The sequence below is a fragment of the Xiphias gladius genome, chromosome 22 (assembly GCF_016859285.1).
Source record: "Xiphias gladius isolate SHS-SW01 ecotype Sanya breed wild chromosome 22, ASM1685928v1, whole genome shotgun sequence".
Classification (NCBI taxonomy): Eukaryota; Metazoa; Chordata; class Actinopteri; order Istiophoriformes; family Xiphiidae; genus Xiphias; species Xiphias gladius.
The window spans coordinates 15,450,651-15,474,804 of record NC_053421.1 but is presented as its reverse complement, the minus strand read 5'-3'; the positions used below and the strand labels follow the sequence as shown (position 1 = coordinate 15,474,804).

The following is a 24,154-nucleotide window of genomic DNA, read 5'->3' as shown; positions in this document are numbered from 1 at the left end:
CTTTTATAACACTGTAAACTAAATATCTTTGGATTTCAACTGTTGGGAAATTTGAAGACATTACCTTCAGCTCTGAGAAACGAATTGGCGTTTTTCACAATTTTCTGCTGTTTAATAGACGAGACAATAAATCAGCACCAAGAAAATAATTGTCAGAGAAGATAACTGTTAGTTTCAGCCTGAAACATTATCACTTTTTAAATACTTCAATGAGTAAAGTTATCTGACTTTAGGAAAGGGTCATGCAAAGATTAAAAAAGTCAACAGTGACAAGGATCACTATCTGGCCACAGAAAAAAAATCTGAACATTAACATACTTGATGTTTCAGCGCAGTCCGGCGTAGTGTGTGATAACTTGAAATGATGTAAATACAGTATTACTGAACAGATTTTTCAACGATGCTGCTACTTGACATTTTGTTTAGTTTTGCCTCCCTCAAGTGGTGAGTAAGAGCACTGGCATTACTGAGGCGCAAGGGAAGAGTATTTGCAATCAAAATACATGTGGAAATCAAGTCGAATGGGAAACGGAAAAAAATAAAGGCCTTTTAAGGTAAATAGCAAATCTTCAAAAAGCTGTATACTCCCTACAACGCAACTGAATTGCACAGTTGGAAACAGCTGAACTAGACGACAAAGTGAGGGAAGAGAAAGTGAGGGGGGGACGGAGAGAGAGAGAGGGCAGAGTATGTGCTCTTGACCAATGCCATGGATTTGACCAGAGATTTCTAAATTTAAAAAAAAAAAAAAAAAAGCAAAGGGAGGTACCCAGAGTATCCCCCTGTCCCGCTGACAGCTGGGACCGCCCCTCCCTCGCTGATGACTGGCCAGAGCTGGATTCCTTCAATGAAAAGCCCATTGACTGTTGGCAGGAACTCCTCTGGTTTGGCTGAATGGCTGTCAGCTCTGTCAGGGTGATGGACGGGCGGGTGCTTCACCCCTGACAGAAACAAGCCCCCTCCAGCCAGCCTCTAACTCTCAGAGAGCAGGACCTCTGCCAGTCAACTTCTAACTCTTCTCAAACAGATGGAAACAACCACAACTGAGATGGATTAGTGTAAAAGTGACACAAAGTCAGCCAATGATTACTAGCTACAGAAGCAAAGAATGGATCCTGTCCAGTCAAGAGTTATATCAAGGAGGATGACATTTCCTTCAACTTGTTATTTATGTTTAAACTTTCAGAAAGTCCTGAGAACATCACTATGTGTTGCCTTTGTTTCCAGAACAGCGTCAGTATCATAATATCAAATCAAGGTAGAGAGTTGAAGTTCTTTGGATTTTCTTTGCAAACACTTCAAGTTACTCTTGTCGCCTCGCCTATAGGCAATCACTCCATTATTCATCATGGCTTAAAAAATTTTTCAAGATTTTTTGAACGCTTGAAGTTTTTACTAAAAGGATGAGAAACTGTTTCAAAGTTACAAGTAAGGGTAAAAAGGTTTCCGTCTGAATCTGGCGTCACTCGTCTCTCAGAGCCCCATGGCTACTGCAGTGTTTGGCTCTAACTGCAGCCCCTTAATGCACCATTATCAATACGTGCTCCATGACCAGACACACGAGTGCCAAAGCAGAGAACCTCAGGTTCTCCCAGTGCTCAATCATCACAAATTCTCTGTGAGAAGAAAAGTTATAAACACTGCAAACATGTACACCAAGCTGAAATCCCAGCTCAGTCAGACATCGGTATTTCTCTTTTCTCTCTCTTCATCCCTCTCCAACTCACATACACACGCTCAGAATACATCAACTCATCTGTAAGTGTTTACACTGACTCCAACTTAGCCCTGATCTCCAGGCCATGAATCATTGCTCACCACCATCGTTGCAGGCCTTCCCAATGGGGTGGTCCTTTACAGGAGAGAGGCAGCGCTGGGTTTGGGCAGGCATCCAGCCAGCTCTGACCTTCCAACATATCAACTCAAACAGGAAATCTCTGTCCACACGAGCCTCAGTCACCTTTCATCTTCCCTTCCCAGAATCTTACTCTTGAAGATTCTGGCTTTTGATAATGTGGTAATGTAGTTCCATAATATAGGTAATTAATTGATTTTTGTTGACATGTATGTGGCTGATTGGGCCAACACTTTGGTCTAGACTTATATATATCTCAGCAACCTTTGGATGGAATTTTTGTATATACCTTCAAGGTCTGACCTTGGTGCACCTTCAACTTTTCCTCCAGCGACACCATTAGGTTGACTTGTTTTTTTAAGATTATACTTTGGCAATTTTGCCTTCATTTGACAGTTAAAAGTGCAGAGACAGACAGGAAACATGTGGGAGAGAGATGGGGGCTAAGTGGGGGGTGGTAATGACATGAAACAAATGTCCCCGAATCTAGCCATAGACGTTCTAGTCATGTGGCATACGTCCCAACCATTGGCCACCAGGGCGCCAAGACACACTGTACCTGGGGAAAAATCTCAGCAATCATTAGATGGATCGCCATTAAATTTAATACAAACATTCAGCGTTATTCGTGAATTGCAATAACTTTGGTGGTCTCCTGACTTCTCCAGTACTTTGGTTTATGACCCAATACCTGCAAAAGTAATGACATTCCCTTCAGCCCCGACTTTACTCTGGGTTTATTGCCACTTAGCAAGTATTAGACTGCCAAAAAATGAAACTGAGATGATGATCATGGTAAACATTATACCTGCTTAGCATCAGAATGTGAGCATTGTTATTCTGACATTAGCATTTTGCTCTAAGAACCACTGTGCCTAAGGGCACTGGGCCGTTGGCTTGGCTTTAGACTCTTATTGTAGTCTACGCATGCTGGTCCTGCTACACTAACAGGAGGTGAGATAATACTGTGCACACGTTTGAGCTTAAATATTCAGAAAGGCAATTTACCAGTTCTGACAAAGTACAAAAAAAACTGACTTACATTTGGGTGAGCATCCGTTGGGTCCTGGTGCACACTGGCTCACTGGGACACTTCATGAAGCTGAGCCATCATTATCAAAATTTGTTTAACATGTTATTTTCCCACAATGACAAATCAAAATGTTTGCTGTGAAAAAGGTCTATTGATTCTGAGTGCTCTCAGCTGGCTGCTCTGTTTTTTAAAAACAATTAAGAGTTCTGCTCTGAGTCAAAGTGACCATGAAGCACACTGTCACTGCTTTTTATAAAATGTACACATTAATGCATGTTTATTTCGCCTTTGTTTGTCCTTCATTCTAGTGATTTACGTTTTGTGTCTGTCAGTAGTATTTCTGGTGAACAGCGCAGCAGACTAGCAATAAGAGTTTTTTTTAACAAAAGATATGGCAGTTTCCTAGTTGTTTTAAAAAAAAAGATTGAGTATTGGTTTTAACGCTTGTTGGTTTTTTCAAATGAGTCAGAAATGTATACCTAATCATGCCATCAGGAATTGACAAACTGCATCCAATAATCTAGACATTTTATCTAAAGGACATGAGCAGAGCATGAGCAGAGCATGATTGCATCTTCAGCTATTCCTCAAGTAAATTGATTCAGAGACATCCTTAGGTAATAGTGAGCATCCCCAAATCCTGTTTTTATTCAGTTATTTAACAGTTATAGGTATTTTTCTCCTTTGTGGGTTTAAGGAAAAATAGCAGGAGTCAGGAAAAAATAAAAATGGAAGGAAAAAAACACACAGTATATAGGGACAAACATGTGAAATCTATACCCAAGATGTTTTGAAATAGTCTTAAAATGCAGCCACACATTTCCTTAGTAAGACATAAGTCAGAGAAGTCTTTCCCTCAATTGCACATAAATTTGTTTCCGTTCTTTCACATCATGAACATTGACTCAGCTCCCCTTGAGAGACAGGCGAGGTGAGAGGGAATCTAGAGGTCTGAGAAACTCAAGACCTCATGGCAGCATACCACTCAGCCATCACAAGCACTTAAAGTCTTTTAAAAATGCTGCAGCGATGTTTACTATTGGCTCAGTGCGAACAAAAGCTGGAGCCCTGGTGTCTCAGCACTAACAAGGCCCTTCTGGAAGCAGGAGGGGAAATATGAGCTGGCCTGCGCTTGCCACTTAATTTCCTGGCTGGTAAGAGCCTGTTTCCTGTGCATCAGCCTAAACATAGCATTTCACCGTAGGGACTCTGCCACTTGTTCCCCCCCTGAGTTCCCCCCTCCTCCAGTTTTTGACTATCAGCTGCAAACAATTTATTTTCAAGACGCAGTGAGTAACAGTTTCCAGATTAGCCCCTGGTAGGATTCAAATTGAAAAAGACATTTTGGCGGATGGACAATGTAAATCAGCCTCATTTTTGTCAGGTCCAGGCACTGGTTCATACCAACGGAGCCGTGTGGTTTTTCAGCACTGTATACCCAGTGTGGAAAACAAGCTATGGAAACAAATTTTCACACCCAGCAGCTATTTCATGGCAAGTATAAAGCTGTCTACTTGAGGAAGAGCTGTCTTGCCTACAAACAGTGGTGGCTTTGATTCAAATGAACTCAGACTTGTGTGCTGCAAATGAGGGACAAATTTTACATTTTTTTGTATTCCCTTTGAATGCAAAATGATTAAGGGAATATTTCGACATTTTGGGAAATATACTTATTCTCTTTCTTGATCTGGATTTGATGAGAAAATCTCATGTCTGTGCACTAAATGTGAAGCAACAGGCAACAGGCAGTTAAGGTGTGGGTATGGTCGAAAATGAGTGGGGGGGACAGACGTTGTTACATCTGACAAGCACTTCTGTTGCAGCATACTGGTGCCTTTAGCTTAGCATAGTACAAAGTATGGAAACGGGGGAAAAAGCAACTTACTTCATATTTACTGTACAGATATGAAAGTGGTGTCAATCTTCTCATCTAACTCTTGGCAAAAAAAGTGAAAAATCATATTTTCCAAAATGTCAAACTATTCTTTTCATATCTTTTTTACTTTCTGTGTAATTATGAATGTGTTCCCCGTCATATGAACCTGAAAAAAATGTACATGTAACTCTTACTAATAATACATAGCATCAGAAGTGTCAGAATTCAGATGCAGCCATGTGGCCAGGTATCACTTTCAAGCACACAACAGCACACAAAGACACTGGCTATTGCAGTTTTCCAGCAAAAGACCTTTTATTTTCAACTGTACCTCATTAAAAACAAATACACATTTTCATACCTGACTTCAGCATCTTAAGCCAAAACTAGACTTTTCACTGCCTACAATAGAATATCAGTTGTTTTGACCTGTCTCCATCAATTATCCAGATTTCACCACAGTGTGTTCTGTGCCTTTGTTCAGAGTTTGCAGGGTAATTACAGGCAGGACCTGCTTAAAGCTTTTATTTTCCAGATGGCAGGCAAAACTTAAAAGCTGGTTAGTCCCACCATGTGCTCACACTGGAACCTATACAGTGGGCACTTAGCCTTCAGATGGCATGGAGCTGCTATAGCCCTGGCTGTGCTGAAATGGGTCATGGTCAAAGTACCTTGGTTGAGGAAGAAAAGCTTCACATTCACAGGACCCAAAAAGAAAATGCTCTGTATTCGAGGGAAAAGCCTTGCATCCAGACCCATGCAGATCACACACGGGCTTAGATTGCAGATGGGCCAGTTTCCTGCAGCCAGAGGGGGGAAATATGGGGTTTAAGGGGTTGAATCCTGATTGGATGTGGAGCAGATCTAAAGTTAAAAAGTGTACAGCTGTGAGAGAGGGAGCAAAAGAGCAAAAGGTCAACAGACGGGATTCGGTGGTTTGTGGAGCTGCACTCGATGAGAGTAGACAGTCAGCAGCTGCACAGTGACAAGGAGGTTTACCAAGGCAAAGGTCCTCTCACCACTCAAGGTTGAGATACTGTTCAGCTGTCTACTTGCTGAAAAGTGCAGCAAGAGTCTGGCCATTGTTTATAGCCCTCATATTTATGTGATAAATACTTGGAAAAGATATTACATGTCTCACATATTACATATAATCTGTATCCAGATCCCGACATGAGCGTGGTATCGCTCTTCTCATTGACCTCTGGATAAGAAAGCAAATAAGCATATTTCACAAAGTGTTTAAGTTTTTCCTTTAAGGCAGCTTCACTGATGACTCAAATGAAGCTTTGGCTTCACCCCTCCCATCAAGTTGAGCTAAGTCAAGGGAGAGTTCCCTGTTTGGGTTCATTGGATGGTGATTGGCAGCTGTGAAAGGGAACACTTAACATCGGTAGAAACTGAGATGGAAGGGGATGTGTGACAAAGGCAGGCTACAAGAATGCAAACAATCTCCTTGTAGACAACGGCAGTAATTGCTTTGTGAGTAACCAGTGGAGAGCAATCCATCACAAGTCAGTTACTGCGAGTGTTTGTCTCAAATTACATCACAAAAACCAATGATTAAGGTTATCCCACATTTAAAAAATGTTACTTTTGAATCAAAGCAATATTCAGCTTCTAAGGCATTATGAAAAACAGTCTTATGTTAAGTTGCTTTTCCTGAAATTTGATAACAAGTAGCGAATCTTGGGCATTGGGGTCATGTTCATTGAACGTTACCTGAGAGTTATCAAAATTAGAGTTATGCAAGATTTGCTGAACAATATTAATTTCATGACATTCAAAGGAGTGAATAATTACATTTTCTCTGTAAAAACTCTACACAAAAGCTGACTGACACATTTCCCCATGCCCCTCTAAAAGAACTTCATTTAACTTTAAACATGTTTTACTCTGCCCCGAGTCAACTTGTTCCATCAGCCACAAAACTCAGAAGAACAAAACACCCACACCGAGAAAAGAAAGAAAAGTAAGGGGAATGGCACACAGAGAGACTGGGAGAAAAGAAGAGGCAGAGGAAGGGGGGGAAATAGTCTTTTTAGGTTCAAAGGCGATCTTTCTCCCCTCCACTCTTATCCATTCACTTCGTGCCACATTGGCCCCTGGGGGAACGGGAATTGCTTGTCATTGGCGCCATTCACCTGTCAATCACACTGTTACAGGATCCTACGGGCTCAATGTTGTGGAGCGGAAAGCCCCAGCCAAGAGGCACATGAGATGAAGTCAGCACCTGTTTATGCTGGGAACAAAACCACCTCCACTGTCTGACTAGTACTGAAACTTTTTCTTCTTTGGCCGAGCTGATCCTGACATTTACTTTCTGGTAGTGGGGGAATTACTTTCCTTTTTCATGTTTATCTGAAAAGTCTTTTGTACAGATTAATCATCAATTAATAATTGTGCCAAGAGTCCAGTTCATTTATGTCCATCAGTTTGGTCATGATTTGTAGTTCATGTTTGACTTGTATGATAAATTCATTTACTCAGTTCTGATGCAGTTAGATTGACAGCACCACAAATTCAAATGTATGGCACCACAGCCATATTACACACGTACTCTACATAAGGAAGCTCTGGTAGGGATGGACTGTTTCTTTGACATTATGGTTTTCAGATGATATATCATTGACAGAAATGACAGTTTCACTTTTGAGATGAGCAACAGTCATTAGACCACTACTGTAATATGTCCTTGAGCAAGACATCCAGTTATTGCAAATGACTGGTCACTGAACTTTCCAAAACAGCACTTACTGTAAATGGAAAAATGGTGGAATGTAACTCAGAGTCAAGTACTTAAGTTGGTTAAACAATGAGTTGGTACAATTTTGAGGGGCCTTACTTGAATATTTCTATTTATGCTTCTATGCTTTATACTTCAATCCCACCACTTTTCAGAAGCAAATATTGTGTTTTTTAGTCCACTACATTTATATGGCAGCCGGGGTTAGTTGTTTCTTTGCAGATTTTACATACAAAACATTTCATCTGCTTATAAAATATGATGCATTTTTATATATACATAGAGCAAGAGAGAGCTTAAACCACCAAACACAATATAAAATGATTAAAATCAGCTCCATCTAAACCCAGCAGTAAAATTTAACTTACACATTGAGGCAACAGTAATAATAATAATCCAATAGTTTGAAATAATATAACATTCACAGGGCCATTTTTCTGCATAAGAAATACATTTATTTTTTATACTTAAAGACAATTTGTTGATGAATCTGTACTTTTACTGAGGTAATATTTTGACTGCAGTACTTTTACATGTAGTGTATTGTTACATTGTGGTCAGATCTTTACTTCCTTACTTTTTGGGAATGTGATAGGATTTGTCTTCAGGTATTGATTTTTTGATTCTCTTGTGCTTTCCTTTACGTGGCTTTGGTGATTATTGTCAATGACAACAAATGCAATTTTGGTCTTGTACTTATTGTTCATTTGAGGACTGCCTGTAAACCAAATTGCCCCTTGGAGACATTGAAGCTCTACTGCTCTCTACTAATTCACAACAGAAAATCCTAACTCAGTCCACTTTCTGACTTTTTGCAGAGCATTCAACTATTTCACAGGCATGTGCGCTCAGTAGCTGTTCATATTTCATTCATAGCACTTATAGGACTTCCTGTCAGTGTTGGGTAAAAGGTTAAGCATGCAAGTTCATTCTTGACACTGGAAACAGTAGTTTGACAAAACAATCCCAAGTCAAGATCCGAGAAAATCTATTACTTTAGTGCTTCATACACAACACGTATGGTTTTTACATTTAACTGAGCTTCAAAATCTTCTAATGAAATGTAGTGAAATCAGTACTTTGATACATTCCCACTGTAATCATTCGTAGTAACTCTGCAGACACAAAGGGGATAACTACCCCACCGACCATCCCCCCACCCAACCCCGCATACCCCCGCCCACCCCACCCCCACCCACAACCTCCATGCCAGAACTAGGTATAGAATAACACGGAGAAAAGTATCTGGGGGCACTATAAGTGCTTCTGAAACAGGAGACAGATTTCGCCACACAAATCCAGGTGGTCTGCTGTTCTATGTCCTCTGTTAGTCATGAAAGTCACCTTTCTCTCTGCCACTGCCGCATACACAGAGAACATAAACTGCATCGGGGCCTGTCAGGCCAGAGCCGTATTGATTCAGTATGAGACTCTGAATATGATCTGAAGACAGCGTGTGGAGCTGATGAAGGTGCTGAGGGCTCCTGCAGTGGTTAGCAGAGTTAGTGACAGTAAAACATCTCCGCTCTCGTAATGCTGCCCTTACCCCTAATTAGCTGTTGTCTGCATTACATGTGGGAATGATTTCTAAGAAAGTACTTTTTAAATATAAAGTCAATCAATCAGTCAATCGGTCAGAAATGTGCTCATTTAAATTGCTTTCCTACCAGACCAGCCATTAATATTACTGTTTCAATGAACACTGCTCCCTATACAACCAGATTAACACTCTGTAAGAGTATCGGGACCGACGTGAATGTCCTAGCTGTAACCCGAGAGCCCCGGGGTGGTACTGAGGGAACACCAGGGGCCCTCCATGTGAAAAGGATCCAGTCAGGCTTGGCCTGAGCCACACAGAACACTACTCACTCCATCCACAGCCCTTCACAGCAGGATCCAGCCATCTGGACTCATTTCTGATTTCACAGGGTGGCTCTCAAGGCCCATCTGTATGAGGGCTACATTCACAGTGGGCCCCTGGAATGTGCCTGTCAGGGAGGGAACTGAGGAGATTTAAGGGATGACGGCACAACGCGATATATCTTTTCACACTGCACTCTGGAACATGTTATTTCATCAACATCTGTATTTCATTTTTAGTGCCCTGGTCAATCTTGGGTTCAGTCAGTTTGGTTTAAGGCACAAAAAAGGCTTCAAATCACTTCATTATTGCCTGTTGTTGAGTCATTTAAGCTACAAACACATGCAAGACATGAAAGATGTTTTTTCTCAAATATATCTCGGATTCCCTCAACCTCCATCTCCTAAAATCCAGGTTGTCATTCAAATGTTTTTATTGTTCTGTAATAATTTTCAAAAAAGATTATATTATTTTTCTTGATGAGCTGTTTGTCTGTGTAGAAATGGCCATTCCTGGTTGTTATAGTGGTTAAGACTCATAACATATAACTTCAGTGTCCCAGGTTAAATTTCAGTTGACAATCTTTGCTGCATGTCATGCCTCTCTCTCTCTCTCCATGTTTACCGTCTATATCTTCACTGTCAGTTTATCAAACAAAGGGCAAAATACCAAAAACAAAATCACCTTAATAAAAGTTGTTAATGTAGATATAATTGGCTGGTGTTTCTGATCTCTGTTCCCAAGCTGAAATAACCTACTTGCCTGGGTTTGATTAAGAGAACCCAAAAGGATCCATACTCTAGCAAAGCAGTGAATCCAGACAGGACGTCACTGCATGCATTACTGCCATTCTTGCGCCTACAGCGACAGCTCAACCCTATTAGCTGTTCGGTTACTATGGTAACTAGTACTAAAACCCCAAAAGAGCCGACGGGAAGGGGTTAGAGGGCATCAACAGGTCATACGGCAGACAACCAACACGTCTAACCTTGGTTTCTGGGTCTACTGTTACCCAGGCCTATACATAGAAAGATTTAATGTAAGGTAGATGTTCCTTTTGCAAAAACTGTACAATATATATATATATATATATATATATGGTACCACTTTCTTAAGAGACTCTTTAAACACAGTTTAAATAGTTTATAAGTTGTAACTAACACCTTTATTTATGGTTAACACATCATATACTACTGCTTAGATCAGTTACAAGTTAGTAATAAGAACAATTTTTGGGTTTACATATCGTAAAATATCTTTCTGGTTGGTGTTTATCCTCCTCCAACAAAACACTTGATTTGTCTTTTTAGCTCGTTTCTTCGACAGAAAGTCCCCTTTAATGGACTGTTCAACTACTTACCTGCATAATATATGGACCACTGCATTAAGTAACCATTTATTAACATTTATGGCTACAGACTTGAGAGACCATGATGTATATAGTGTATATTTCCATTTCATACGTATGTCTATATGTATATAAAGCATAAGTCAATAATTTAATTACAAATAATAAAGACAACTTGTAGACCCTTTATAAAGGGTGCCTTATTACCAAAACTGTAGCTCTGGCACTGGCTGACAATTTGTAGAAATGTTCATTCTAGCATGCAACTGAAAAAAATACACAGTTTTCAGGTTTTCTAATAAAGCTGGGTAACCTAATCCCCGTTCAGAAGACAAGACACGAAAGCATCTCGAATGACTTATGAGTTGGTGTGAAGAGAGATGCCCATTTGAAGTGAGAGCTGCTGTGCGCAAAGAAAGAAAATGGTGTTTAGTTGTCGAGAACATCTTCAGCACAGTGTTAATAATTAATCACAGATGAAAACAGCAGCTTGGTTTTATCAAAAGAGAATCTGCAATTCCTTTGGATCATACAATAGTCTACCTCCTACGTGAAATTTCCATCGCACATGGGACATATGGGGCAGGTCCACATGACCAAACATTGATTTGCAACCTGCACAGGACCTGTGTCCTGTCCCCACTGAGACTGTGATCAATAGGCTTCTTTTCTGAGGACGATGCACACCACATTCATCTTCCTTGCAGGCTTCTGGCAGCCTTTTCACTGAAACCACTTTTAATCACATCCCCAGGGCCTCCCCAGTGTTTTCTCATTGAAAATGAAACGGAGGTATTAATGCTCGGGACTGTGACAGATCACCATGTGCTGCTTTTGCTGTAGGCATCCTTGTATCTGTGTTACATTCTTATAATGTTACGGTGGTGCTCCAAAGTAAATTTCATGAACAAATTTGCCCATGTCACATAATCCTGCCTTGAGGATGCAATGGTATCAGAATCAAGAGTGGATCAGAGGCAGATCCAATGTGAATCCACCTTCTAGTAGAACCTTCTGTTCTGCTTCCTTTTGCTTTCCAGCATAAATCCATTCTCATTAGTTAACTGTGGTGCAGGAGCTTTTGGCCAACTGAACCTGGCAGCCCAGCACAAGCAACCAGCGTCTCCCAGTGGTGTGTTACAACACAATGTGGAATAACTGGCGAAAAAAAAAAAAAAGGCAAACTTGGTCAAGTGGGAAGGCCTGTTAGTGGTGCTCCATTTGGCCAATCAGCAGCTTTGGGGTTTCTCATTGGCTAAAAGGGGGCTGTCAATCAAATCCTCCAAAGGGTGTTTTTCTGTGATCCACTCAGTGTGGTGTAGGAGGTGGTGGAGAACAGACCCGGTCCGTGAAAGCCCACGTCCCTGCGGGAGAATTGAGCTCTTTCACTTAAATAAAAGTAGCAATACCACAGTATATTAAAAAAAACCATTGGCAGCAAAATTTACTTACACTAAAAATTAAAAACAAAAGTTCTCAGTAACATTTGGCAGAATTGAACCATTCTGCATAATATTATTTTCACCATATATGTACATTTTTGGAATGTTATTATTGATGCATAGAGATGCATTTTAATGTTGCAACAATGGAAATGGTTTTAACTAAATGTATACGGTTGGATAGATTTATAACAGTGGGTCATATTTTATGATGATCATATGTTTCATATGTAAAATCCTTAGCTGCAAAGTAAATACTAACTATAGTAGCAAAGTAAATGTAGTTGTGTAAAAAGTAACGGAATAATATTTTTTTTTCCACGGAAATGTAGTTGAATAAATGTATAAAATAGCAAAAGGGAAAACACAGTATAGTACAAGTACCTTAAAATTGTACTTTAAATATATAATATAATATAATCTATAATATAACCTATTTATCATCTAACATCTAATATCATCTGACAACAAGAAAGGCGATCATATCGATAATATTTCTACGTGGAGATTTCTGATAAGGTTTAGTTTTTGTTAGTTTGTTTGTTTATTTAATTTCTGGCCGCACATGAATCTGCTTACACTCTAATAAGCTTTTTTTTCTTTTTTTTTTTCTAGTATGCTCCTTCCAAATAGCTAAATATCCGGCTCCATATTTGCCTCCAACGACAACGATCTAAAAGGTTCAAGGAACCAAAAAACCGGAGCAGTCCTCAGTCCCAGCGCTAAGTGCACGCGGTCCCCTGCCATACCCAGCTGATGCCCATGGGTGGCAGGGCTGTTCCGGACCACTGGACGGGGACGGACGAGCGGACTGCTCTCTGATTGGTCCGCGGCGTGCGCGTCCCCGTCGTCTCCTCCCGGTTTTTCCTGGCATGACCTTTTCCCTTGGCAACCACTTCCTCCGAGCATCCGCGGCCACCATCTTTAATTCGAAGTCATTCATGAAAAGTTGTCTCGGTCATGTAAGCCCGCGCGAACGGCACGTCCGAGCACCGAGCAGCATCGAGGGCGCTGTGTGCATGTAGTTTCCCCGCGACGGGCTCCGAGCCGAGCAGAGCCGAGCAGAGCAGAGCAGAGCAGCGCAGCGCCGCGCGGCAGGGCTGTCCGCCGAGACCAAGTAGACACCGAGAGCGTACGTGCATGTTGCTCATTACTGCGCCTTGTGCATCACCCAGGCACGTTGCCACTCGTGTCTACAAGCCGCTGCCTGCGCCAAACGCTCTTAACTAAACTGCCCGGGTAAATAGGACACGTGGGTAGACACTAACGTGTTGCGTTGTAGACTGAAGGAGCAGTATGTTCCGCTCCCGCAACAAACGGCAGGTGGTGCGCTATAATAAGCGTGAGGATCATTGTCTGAAGGGCACGGCAGAGTACTGCGTGGCTACAACTGCCGTGTTCTGCAAATATATCCCAGCAACAGGGAGATGGAAGTCTCTAAGACACTCCGAGACACTTTCTGTTAATGTTTGCGTTTGTCTTGTGAATGCCCTGACAGCAGTGTCAGCCGGCCGTCATTCATTTGCTGCTTCTTTTGTCGTGGCAGGATGAGAAAGAAGCAGACTGCCAAACAGAGGAAGACTGAGGAGACTACAGTTGTCCAGGAGTTTGTGGTGGAAAAAATAATTCGCCGCAGAATCTCTAATGGAAGAGTGGAGTACTTTCTGAAATGGAAAGGCTTCACTGAGTGAGCGCAATGTTGCAGAATCATATATGTGGTTGCTTATATTGTGTCATTTCGGGGTTATGCATGATAATAGAGTGTTCCCTCTCCTCCTCCTGACATATTTACAGTGCAGAAAACACATGGGAACCCGAGGACAATCTGGACTGTCCTGAGCTCATTGAAGAGTTCCTGAGGAACACCCACCTGTTGGAGAAGCATGAGGAACTGCAAACTGAACAAGAATTTACTCCCAAAGAAGAAATGACAGAGCAAGAGACGGAAATTGTGAGTATGTGACGACTGTAGCGCTGGAATGTCTGTAAGTTTAGTTGTTTCCATGTTATTTTCAGAACTTCTGCACCTAAATAAGTTAAAAGGAAAAAAAAAATATATATAATTAGAATCCTTCTCATACAGTGCATTGCACTAAGTTGATAGTTACACTCAGAAAATTCAGGAAGCATTTTCTCTTAAAGTAAAAAGAATCTGCAATGGAGTTGAATAAAAGCATCTGACCATGTTGGCAGATTTTGTTCCTACTTTTTTGAGAGTTTTAAGTTTTAAGTTTGAGAGTTCACAATGAGGCCATACAGTCAAAAAAAAAAAAAAAAAAAAAGCCACATCTGGACTGTCCTCCAGTGTGGCGGTTTCTTCTAACTGCTGCGCCTTTCGTCCTCGTCATTCTCTTCGCAGTCCTATATGCAGTTTCAGCGGCAGCCTCGCACTTTGCGGGGCGACAGCGACGTCCTTGAGCCAGATGATGAGCGGTCAGATGCCCCCGCTAACCTCAGCACTTACCTCGAGCCAGAATGCATCATCGGCTCCACTGACAGACAGGGAGAGCTCATGTTCCTCGTCAAATGGTAACTCCACAGCTTCCCTTTTTCTTTGTCCTTGAATGAATGCCAGCGGTTCGGCAAGTGTTTGTATGATGGTAAAAGTCACACTTGCTCTCAGGGAAAAGCTACAATCCACATGTTCAAACTATAGCAAAGATGACGAAGCACCAAGTATCAGATGTATGAGGGTGTTTAATCTTTTTGTTGTTGGTGTTCAGTTAAATTGCCGCTTACTAAATATGTAACTGACAAACTTACAAAACATTTCCTGGATTAGTAACAGGTTGTGAGAGCATCTCTGACCACAGTAAATGTGGTTGAGGTTAGTTTCACTTTTTCAACACATTCAAACAGGTCAATCTAGTAACACTATATTTAGTAAAAAAAAAAAAAAAGACAACCCATGACTGGATAGCAGATTGCAGCTCTAAAGTTTGTCAATCATGGGCAGTACTACACACCCTGTGAAAACAGTCAGTTAGTATGTTCTGTGGTTTTGGAGGAGTTTTGTTAAGTCTGAAAATAAAACTTGTGACACCACTTGAGTAATCTCGGTTTGGGCTTGAAAACGAAAAAGAATTTTAACAGAGAGGCTGCATTGCAAAAAGGGGGCGTGAAGTGTAAAAGATGTGGGCCTTTTAGCATGCATGGAGGGTGTGCGGCTTCTGTGTGGACAAAGCTCCTTGTTCATTCGAATGGGGCCAGTCCGCTGGAGCAGCGAGCCAACACAGACGGCTTCTGTGAAGAAACTCGGGGTCATTTGGCAAAAAGATTTGAACCTGGCTCAACTTTTGCCACACTGCAATGCAGCATCATCTGGCAAGGTGCTGCATTGGCCAATCAAATATGTGCATGCAGACATTTCCTATAAATGTCGATCGTTGGAATGAAAGATTATATGATTGCACCGTGATAACTTTCTGTCGTTGTAACCCCCCCCCCCCCCCCATATCACTGTATTATAGACTGCTGTGCAGGGTTTCGGTGTCTCATAAGCTTTCTAACTCATGGATCTGTTGCTCTTCGGTATCTGAAGCAGCGTGCCCCAACCAACACAGCTCTTTGCCTTTTGGGTCTCAACGTCCACCAATAGAAAGACTCAATACAAGGGGCTAAAATTGTCCTCTGCAGCTTCGGTTTTGACCGTTCTTTCTTTAAAATCTATTATGAGTCCCCAGACATTATGGAAATGGAATACTAAGTAGCTGTATTATCCCTTTTCATCAGATTTTCCATAACCATACTGCTGAGACACTGGCTGTGCCTAAAAAGATTTCTGTGATTCAGTCCCATTGCTTCAAAATAACCGATTCCCAACTGGCAGGAGCGTGTTACTGCTGTAACATTTTACATATATTACAAGTAGGAGGCGGCCCATTTAATGTTTTCCTTCTGCTGTGTGCTTCCCCACAGGAAGAACTCCGATGACGTGGCCCTGCTGCCTGCCCGTGAAGCAAGCGCCAGGTGTCCCCAGGTGGTCATCGACTTCTACGAGCAGAAGCTGACCTGGCACTGTGGAGACGAGGAGCAGTGAAGTGTGTGCGTGTGTGTGTGCGTGTGTGTGTGTGTGTGTGTGTGCGTGTGTGTGTGTGTGTGTGTGTGCGTGCGTTTGTCTACGGAGGAAAACTGGTAAACAGCTGCGCTCTCACCTGAAGCTTAGTTTAACCTCCATCGAGTGTCCTCCTTCAGCTGACATTAGAGGCACACTGTGTGAAATTATATCCCGCTGCAGGCAGAGTTTCAGACTCTGGCAGGTGCAAGAACCTCAGAGGGGATGTATTTCAAGGGCTCTCGGTCCCATGCTGCTCAATAATGTCACTGTGCCTTTGTGGAGACTGCGATGGAGACTAGAACTAACCTTTTGTGAAGAGCAGCCGATTTGGGGTCAGACTAACCTGTAGCAGCTTTGGTCTTGTAGCTGACACAATCACTGTGGACATGTGTTTTGTTTTTAAGATTTATTGTTCTATAGTAATTTAGTATTTATAGTCATGTTTAGCCACAAGGATCTTCCACTGGGAGGGGTCCTTGGTTGCTTAGTGTGTGTGCTTTATATCTTGTATTGCGACAATATTTAGGCAGAGTGAACTAACTGCTGTCCAACCCGTACCTCCAGTCCATCTAGCTTTTGGTTAGAGCTGAAGATTGTAGACCTATTGTTTGAATGTTTGTTCTTTGAACCTGTATTGTGTGACGTGTCTATAGCCACAGCTTTTACTGTGTCTCACTGTGTTGACCCTTGTGGTCAATGTAAAATATTTAAAAATGTTGCCCACCAGAAATTTCCCCAATCAGCTGCTATATGTACCAAATGTTCTCTTCTCATCTGTACTAAATTATAACAGGTTTTTAAAAAAAAAAATATTTGGTGCTTTCAAACAAAGTGAAGTCCTGGCAGGATTACTCAAAATATTATAATATGTTAAGTAAATCTATAAGATTTACACACATTGAAAAATAACTTGGTCACCTAACGATGGCTAATAAGATTGTTAAATGTAGCACTTTAGATTTGAGACTGTCCAATTGTGGAGGGCATTGTCTTCCATTATACAGGCCCATGTACATAATACCTGTATGCTGATGGCACTGTCCTGACTTGACATATCTCCCATGACTGTTATGGGACACTCAGCTGAACCTTCAACCTCCTGAAACACTCCTGCTACTGAACTACTGTAGCTGTTGACCATGGATCTGTGAAGTCTCTGTGAATAAAGAAAACCTTTTGTGACACTTTCCTTTTGATTTTCTTTTTTAACTTGACATTTGTCACATGTAAATCGTGAGTTGGGAACATCACTGAAAGAAATTATTGGTTCCAAGTTGGTTATTGCTGATCCAAAAAAGGGGAGGAGCTTAGCTTGAAACCTTTGCCCCTGGACAATAAAACTGGAAATAAAAGCCACTGGCACGATGCAAAGCACAGCATTATCTGTGTGACTTTATGCTACTGAGATTCAATCTTTAGGAAATTTGAATCATGAGGGAAGAAACTGACAACTTTGTGACTCAGGTAGGTCTGGAGTTATGCTGTAAATCTGATGATATTTTAAAAAGTTTTATGTCATAAAAAGTAAAACTTAAAAATGTCACATCTTGCATTCAGAAGCTTTAAATTCTAGTACAGCCTTAAGCGACAACCTCTTCTTTGTGCTGAGCAATTAAGGATATTTTGAGGGATTTTCCTGTCCTGATTCTTGTTGTGTTGGTCATAGCACTTCCTCTATCTGCCAATAAAAACTTCCCTTTTTCATGCCAGTGCATTCAGCTCAGTGTTGTAGTGTCTCTCCTGCCTTCTCCATGCAGCAGGTCATCCACTCCTGGGTGCGGGACCCGCGGATACGAAAGAATGACTTCTGGCATGCCTACATAGACTATGAAATTTGTTTACATGTAAGTAAAATGATAAAAGGAAGTTGTTTTAATCTCTACAATGAAATAGCGGGGTCGGCTGTAATATGTGTGCCACACTTGTGTCCTGTTTTAGACCGACAGTGTGTACTTCACTAAGAAAACCTCGAGTGTGAGAAGGAGGTACAGTGAGTTTGTATGGCTAAGGCAAAAACTACAAGCAAATTCACTACTAATGTAAGTTCATTTACGGTGTATTGAGAAATACCTCGAGTGAAAACAACAGAACACATCTACTTCCAGTTCTCATTTTGAAAGTAATCTGCTCAATGGTTCCTGTCATTGTTAGGGTGTATTTGTGTTGTTTGCAGGATACAGCTACCAGAGCTGCCACCAAAGAATCCCTTCTTCAGCCTGAACAATGCCCAACAGATCACTGAGCGGATGAAAGGGCTCCAGAAGTTTTTGGAACAGTAAGAATGATCTCACAGATCAATACACCTATGAACTTTGACATACAACAACAGGAACATAACAAAAGACTATCAGAGTTTCCATAAACACCAGACCTCGTGACTGCTGTCTTCACACCAGCAAGATATACTATATATTACATACGGTAAGCCTAATTTGTTTATTGTCCAAATTCTCCAGGATTCTCCAGAGCCCTCTGCTGCTGTCCGACAGTTGCTTGCACCTTTTCCTGCAATCAGAGCTCAGCGTGTCCAAGATAGAGGCCTGTGCTGCTGGAAGGACCCACTACTCAGTGGCCCAGGCGGTCCAGCGCTGCGGCCTGAGAAGATTCCACTCTGAAGAAGATCTGCAGAAGCAACGCAGCATGTGCTGTGACTCTGACTCAGACAGGTACTGTAATGACATGCTCCACTCACAAAAATTCAGCTGTTTCCTCAAAAACCCATCGGTAGCGCTGAAAGTCCAATACCTCAAAGGATAGAGTTCTTTTAAGTAAACACTCAGTGATGTATTTTCCAGGAAAGGCTATATGAGAACTCCTTCTGCCTCATTCCCTAAATCATAACATTGAACGTACTTTCCAAACCCTATTCTCTCTCTGTCGTTCCAGCTCAGAGTGTAGAGATCCAGAGCCTCAGATGAAAGACTTGGCAATAAACAAAGCAGAAAGTACAGCTTCACTTGATCTCTTGGGAACCAGCCAGGAGGAGAGCTTCAGCTGCTCATCCGGTTCTACATGAAAACATCATCTTCAAACTACTGGGAGAAATGTTGGAATCTATACCCTCACATCCCGTACCACCTTTTTGGCGTGTGTAGAGGAAAGTTACCCGTTACCGCTTCATACTGCACCTTTGGCTACGTATTTGCTCCTAATTATTATGTTCTCATTTAGGCATTTCAGTTTGAAACATTTGCAGTAAGCAGTAACAAAAATGTACCCATCCATAAAGTGTTTACCAGTATGTGCTGTCTGCACATCTATAAAGTGGTAGCAACAATTTGCCTGAAGATGGCAGTATTGTTACATCCATTTGTTTGTACCTGCTGTAACTGTCTATATTTACTTTGTAAACAAACTTAACAGAAGCGTCGTGAATTTTGGTCATTTCTATCGTAAAAATTGGCTGAAATTCCCCTCTTAATAAAGTGTAAGTTGTGGGACGCTTGTCATCTGGTGGCCACTGCAGTGCTTAGCAGTATGACACGTGTAATAGGGTCTCTGCAGAGTTTTCAGACAGCCCCCCTGTCAGGTGTGCGACTGGTAGGAAGTCCTGTGGGATCCCAATGGACTCGCTCCTGTCTGAGAGGGCTACAAGGCTGCCAGGCTACATTGCTCCCTGTTGAATAAAATGCCACCAGCACTAACAAGCCCCCGTTTCCATCTGTCTCTTTCGCTTTGTATTTGTATGAGCCTCTGCACTACAGTCACATATCTCTGTTTGTCTGTGCATGTGTGTGTTTGTGTGTGCTGTGAACACATACGTCCATGTGCTCCGAAAAGTGAGCAGCACCATGCTTATGCTGCTTATGTAGAGGTAATGACCGCTAACCGGAGAGATGGAAACCTCCCATATCTGCACAGCTAATTAGATTTGCTTCTCTCTGCAGCCATTGTTATATTCATTATAAATTCAGAACATGAACAGACAAAAGGCTTGTGCTGGGGGGGGTGACCTGCTCTACTCTGAGCAGCAGAACAGTTTGGACAGTAGGAAAGCCCACAAACTCAAACTGGGGGATGGAATGTCTTTCCCGAAGGTGTGTGGGTGCATATGTGAGCTCATGTGCATCCACGTATGTTAATGCAGTAAATGCTTGAGTCTTCTTTGTCAGTGCTTAACGATGTGGGGCAGCATTACTCTCCACCTTCAAACACATGCACCGAGGCTGTCAGTGCTGCAGATGTTTGCTTTGGTCGGATATTCAGAAGGGTTTATGCCACTTCGACATCCAGAATACACACCCAAGGTGTTGGAATGAGGGTACTTTTACGCAAATGTGTGCACATGGAAAGACATACCTGTCCTCCCAATGAAATGCTAAAAATGTACAGTCTACAGAAAGTAATCTTGTTGGGCTTTCAGACAAACAGTTACATAGATAATGTCTGTTGTGTATTTTAAGTAAATCACACAGATTTCTGCCATACACCTTAGCACTCTGTAACAGTGAAGTGTTGTTTGTGGCTTACAGTCCTGTTGACTGATCGTTTACATTGCTGGCTCTAGTCTGACCTGTCCAGTAGCATTGACTCCTCCTTTAATGGTCTGTGACTCTGGTCCACTGGCTGTTAACCTTGAACCACTGTAGCCTAGCCTGTTAGTGCGGCTCTGCTGCCATGACAACACTGACACATTTAAACCCATCAGATCGATTGGCTAACAGCTCTGTGCTCCATGTTGTGTTAAACCAAAGATGTCAAATGGAGTGATAACACTGGGAGTACGTAAAATCCCTCCGATTTCAGAGTGGAATTTGGCCGGATATAACCAGAAAAATAAAAACAAAAAAAATCCCAAAAAATCACACTTTCATTATTTCCCCAAATGCTTTATCACAGTTTAATCTAATTAGTGTGCTTATTGTTTGACACATAAAACAATAGAATATAAGATGGCCCCTCTGGGAGATCCCCATCTGCCTCAGATCAAGTCAGCATGTCTTTCTGCCACAACAGCTCAAATGAACCCCACCTCGTGTCTGTGATCTCATGCTTGAATTACTATTCTCTCAGTTCTGTAATTAACACAGAGTCGCAAAAAGCAAAAATCCAGTTTATGTGGTGGAAAGCACCAAATTGTCATACTCAAATGTAACAATATGAAATCCCAATCATGGTTCCTCTACTGAGCCAAAAACAAATGGAAGTATTGAGGGAGATATGCTCCAGTGGAGGCAAATTACAGATAAATCAGAGGCTGCTAATGCATTTTAAGTGCCACATTATACAGAATCCATTAGCAGCTAGAGGAGTTCAGCACCACTTGAGATATTAAATCTCTACGACTGCAACTCTGTGGAACCAGGAAGAGTCGATATCAGAGAAGCCCAGCTGCACTGCCAATAGATACGAGATGAGACATAAAGGAATGATGCCAGAGTTATACACCAACAACAGTCATAATATAATGGCAGGCTGGTGATACTGATGTGGAGCTTGTTAAACAGCAAGACAATCACATTCACTAGGGGCAGATGAGGGAGCAAGGTAAATGATGTTGAAGTCTGGGATTAATTGAATTGTTAATAACATACGCCTTGGCTCTGAACATTTTTCAAGGTCTCCCACATTTCATGCCAATACTGAACGTTGATTTACTGAGGGGCCAGAAAAATTCCACAACCTGACAGCCAAAAAGGGATTTTCAGCCGTTACAGCTGTCCTTGTAGCCGTGTGTGTCTACGCCTTTTTGTGTGTGCGCGTGCTGAAAAGCCAACCATATCCTAACACCCGCTTCGATCTGGTGAAAAATATGTTTTCTGAAGGCTGAAACATTTTTCTCTGTCACTCAATTGTCACAGATAGAAACAAGCTGAATTAAGAGATATCTATCATTTATCAAACCCAACAGCCATGGAAACTTTCTGTGGTTCTGGATGGCTTACATCTGATATCTCCCCTTGTGGTATACGAATGTAGCAATTACTGGGAACGGGCGTGATCACTGTACCAAGGCGAGCAACAGCTTCTCTTCTCCTGGAATCAGGACTGATCAACATGAAAGCGGCTCCTCTGCTTGGAACACATGGGCCTGAGGGGGGGGGTTGAGCTCACTGCTTCATAATTTCCTGAAATAATGTGGTGTGTGAAATCAGACATGTTCCCTTTGGAGCATTCAGTCGAAAACAGATGGATATTCAGTAATCCATGCTAAAAACAAATTTCTTCATAAAAAGGTTCTTTCAAATTTTACGAACAACAGTCCTGTAATGAGCTCAGACGATAGTGTACGAGCTCTGAAATGAATTAGGAGTTTTGTAAGATACCTTTAGTGTCCATGATGCCTTTTGTTCATCCTTAAATGAATTTGTGTCTTTGCACAGGGGAATAGCCCCTCAGTGTGTCACAAGATCATGTGTGAATAACAACCCCTCCAGACTAATGTCTTGTTAGAGATGAGGAACGAGTAGTGGGGGAGCTCTTTGGTCAGACCCAGTTCAGTGAATGGAGGTATGGCTGGTGGTGGAAGTGAGAGGACGACAGAGGGTGGAGAAACAAGAGGAGAAAAAAAATGGAGGGGTAGAGGGCACCGTCTCTTGAGGCCTCTGTGCTTCGCTGCCAGTGTGTGTAAATCAGCAGGCAGCTCACGGCTGCAATGAGGTAGAAAATAAAAAAAACATAAAAATGTCCAAGTGAAATAAGAGGCAAGGAGAAATCTTTTATGATGAGCCTAAATTCTCCTTACTCTGCAGTAGATCCACTGGCCAGCTCAGGTTGTCTTCTCCAGACACCGTCCATCATCCCAGTGTCTGCATATAGCCTCAAATTACCCCACCTGCTATTCATTTAATACATATGTAATGAGTATCCTAAATTCACATGATTATCATTCATGCTGTGTTAATAGGCCTATGTCAGATTCATTTATATTCACGCAAAATGATGTGAACTGCCAAACCAGAAAGTCTGAAGTTCTGCAGATCTGGTTTAATACATATAAAGTCCTGAACAGATTTTTACCTATGTTTAAACTCTCGGTATTGAACATGCATCATCATTTGACCATTCTTGACCTTTGGAAATGGTATATGTAAGAAAAATAATCTGACCTCAAAGGTCTGCTTACTAGATTTTTAGAGCTTTCAAAACTCTCCTTTTGGTCTTCTTCAGCGAATAGGCCCGGGTTAGATGCCAGCACATGCCCTAAGTGTGGAAGTCCCCCAGCTGAAATCTCAGGATGCTAGTAAATGGACCTTTGAGGTCAGGTTAGTTTGTTTACATATACATCATCATATTTATCTTATTGATCGTATTTCGGGAGATTTCTTTCAATCTTCTCACTCTTTAGCTATTAACCTGAGCACTGGAGTAAGGCAAGAAAAGTTTATTTACAGTAAATTATCCCCAGCTGGAGCCAATCAGCTTAAGAAGTCATCCAGTTAGCGAAACCGAATTCGCCTTTCTGTGGTCGCAGTGTTTCGGTCGATTGTAGTATAAATACACCTGCATCTGGAAGCGGGAGCTCTCCAAACAACTGAGAAAAGGTGATTGAAAATCAGAAGGGGGATGGATACATAGCACATTTAATGCACAGAGGCAGTTAAAAGTGCTTTACATAATGCCATATAGTGTGTAGCTTTCTGCCTTTTTGAGATGACGCCCATCTCTATTTCCAAGTGTGCTTGATTTCAGTATCATATTGGGAAGGCGTGGATGAAATTATGTAACTGCCTCAACTTCTACCGCAACAGTTACAAGCACTACAAATTTTTTAGTCAGCTGAAGTCCAGTCAGCAGCAGTTGTGAGAAGCATAATGTTTCTCACCATCCACAATTACAGTACATTTTTAAAGTTACATGAACTATTGTTAGATGTGCAAAGAGGCTAGATCATTTGTGACTAAACTGCAAGTGCATCATTCAAAACTGCAAAATCTGTACATTAATTTAATTGTTAAAATATATATATTCTGCAAATTTTATCTCCCTGCTGCTT

General features: G+C 41.6%; 2 protein-coding genes across 2 annotated transcripts; both read left to right on the top strand.

Annotated features, from left to right (window-relative positions):
* The first annotated feature begins 13,040 nt into the window (after positions 1–13,040).
* cbx3b (chromobox homolog 3b) lies at positions 13,041–17,405 on the top strand. The gene is made up of 5 exons (XM_040116608.1): positions 13,041–13,293; positions 13,708–13,848; positions 13,956–14,112; positions 14,521–14,690; positions 16,080–17,405. The coding sequence occupies exons 2-5, from the start codon at positions 13,709–13,711 to the stop codon at positions 16,198–16,200; spliced, it is 588 nt and encodes a 195-aa protein (XP_039972542.1). The 5' UTR covers positions 13,041–13,293; position 13,708; the 3' UTR covers positions 16,201–17,405.
* Positions 17,406–17,942: 537 nt separating this feature from the next.
* On the top strand, positions 17,943–19,847 carry snx10b (sorting nexin 10b). The gene is made up of 5 exons (XM_040118209.1): positions 17,943–18,062; positions 18,157–18,257; positions 18,392–18,493; positions 18,675–18,884; positions 19,105–19,847. The coding sequence occupies exons 1-5, from the start codon at positions 17,970–17,972 to the stop codon at positions 19,232–19,234; spliced, it is 636 nt and encodes a 211-aa protein (XP_039974143.1). The 5' UTR covers positions 17,943–17,969; the 3' UTR covers positions 19,235–19,847.
* The last annotated feature ends 4,307 nt before the right edge of the window (positions 19,848–24,154 follow it).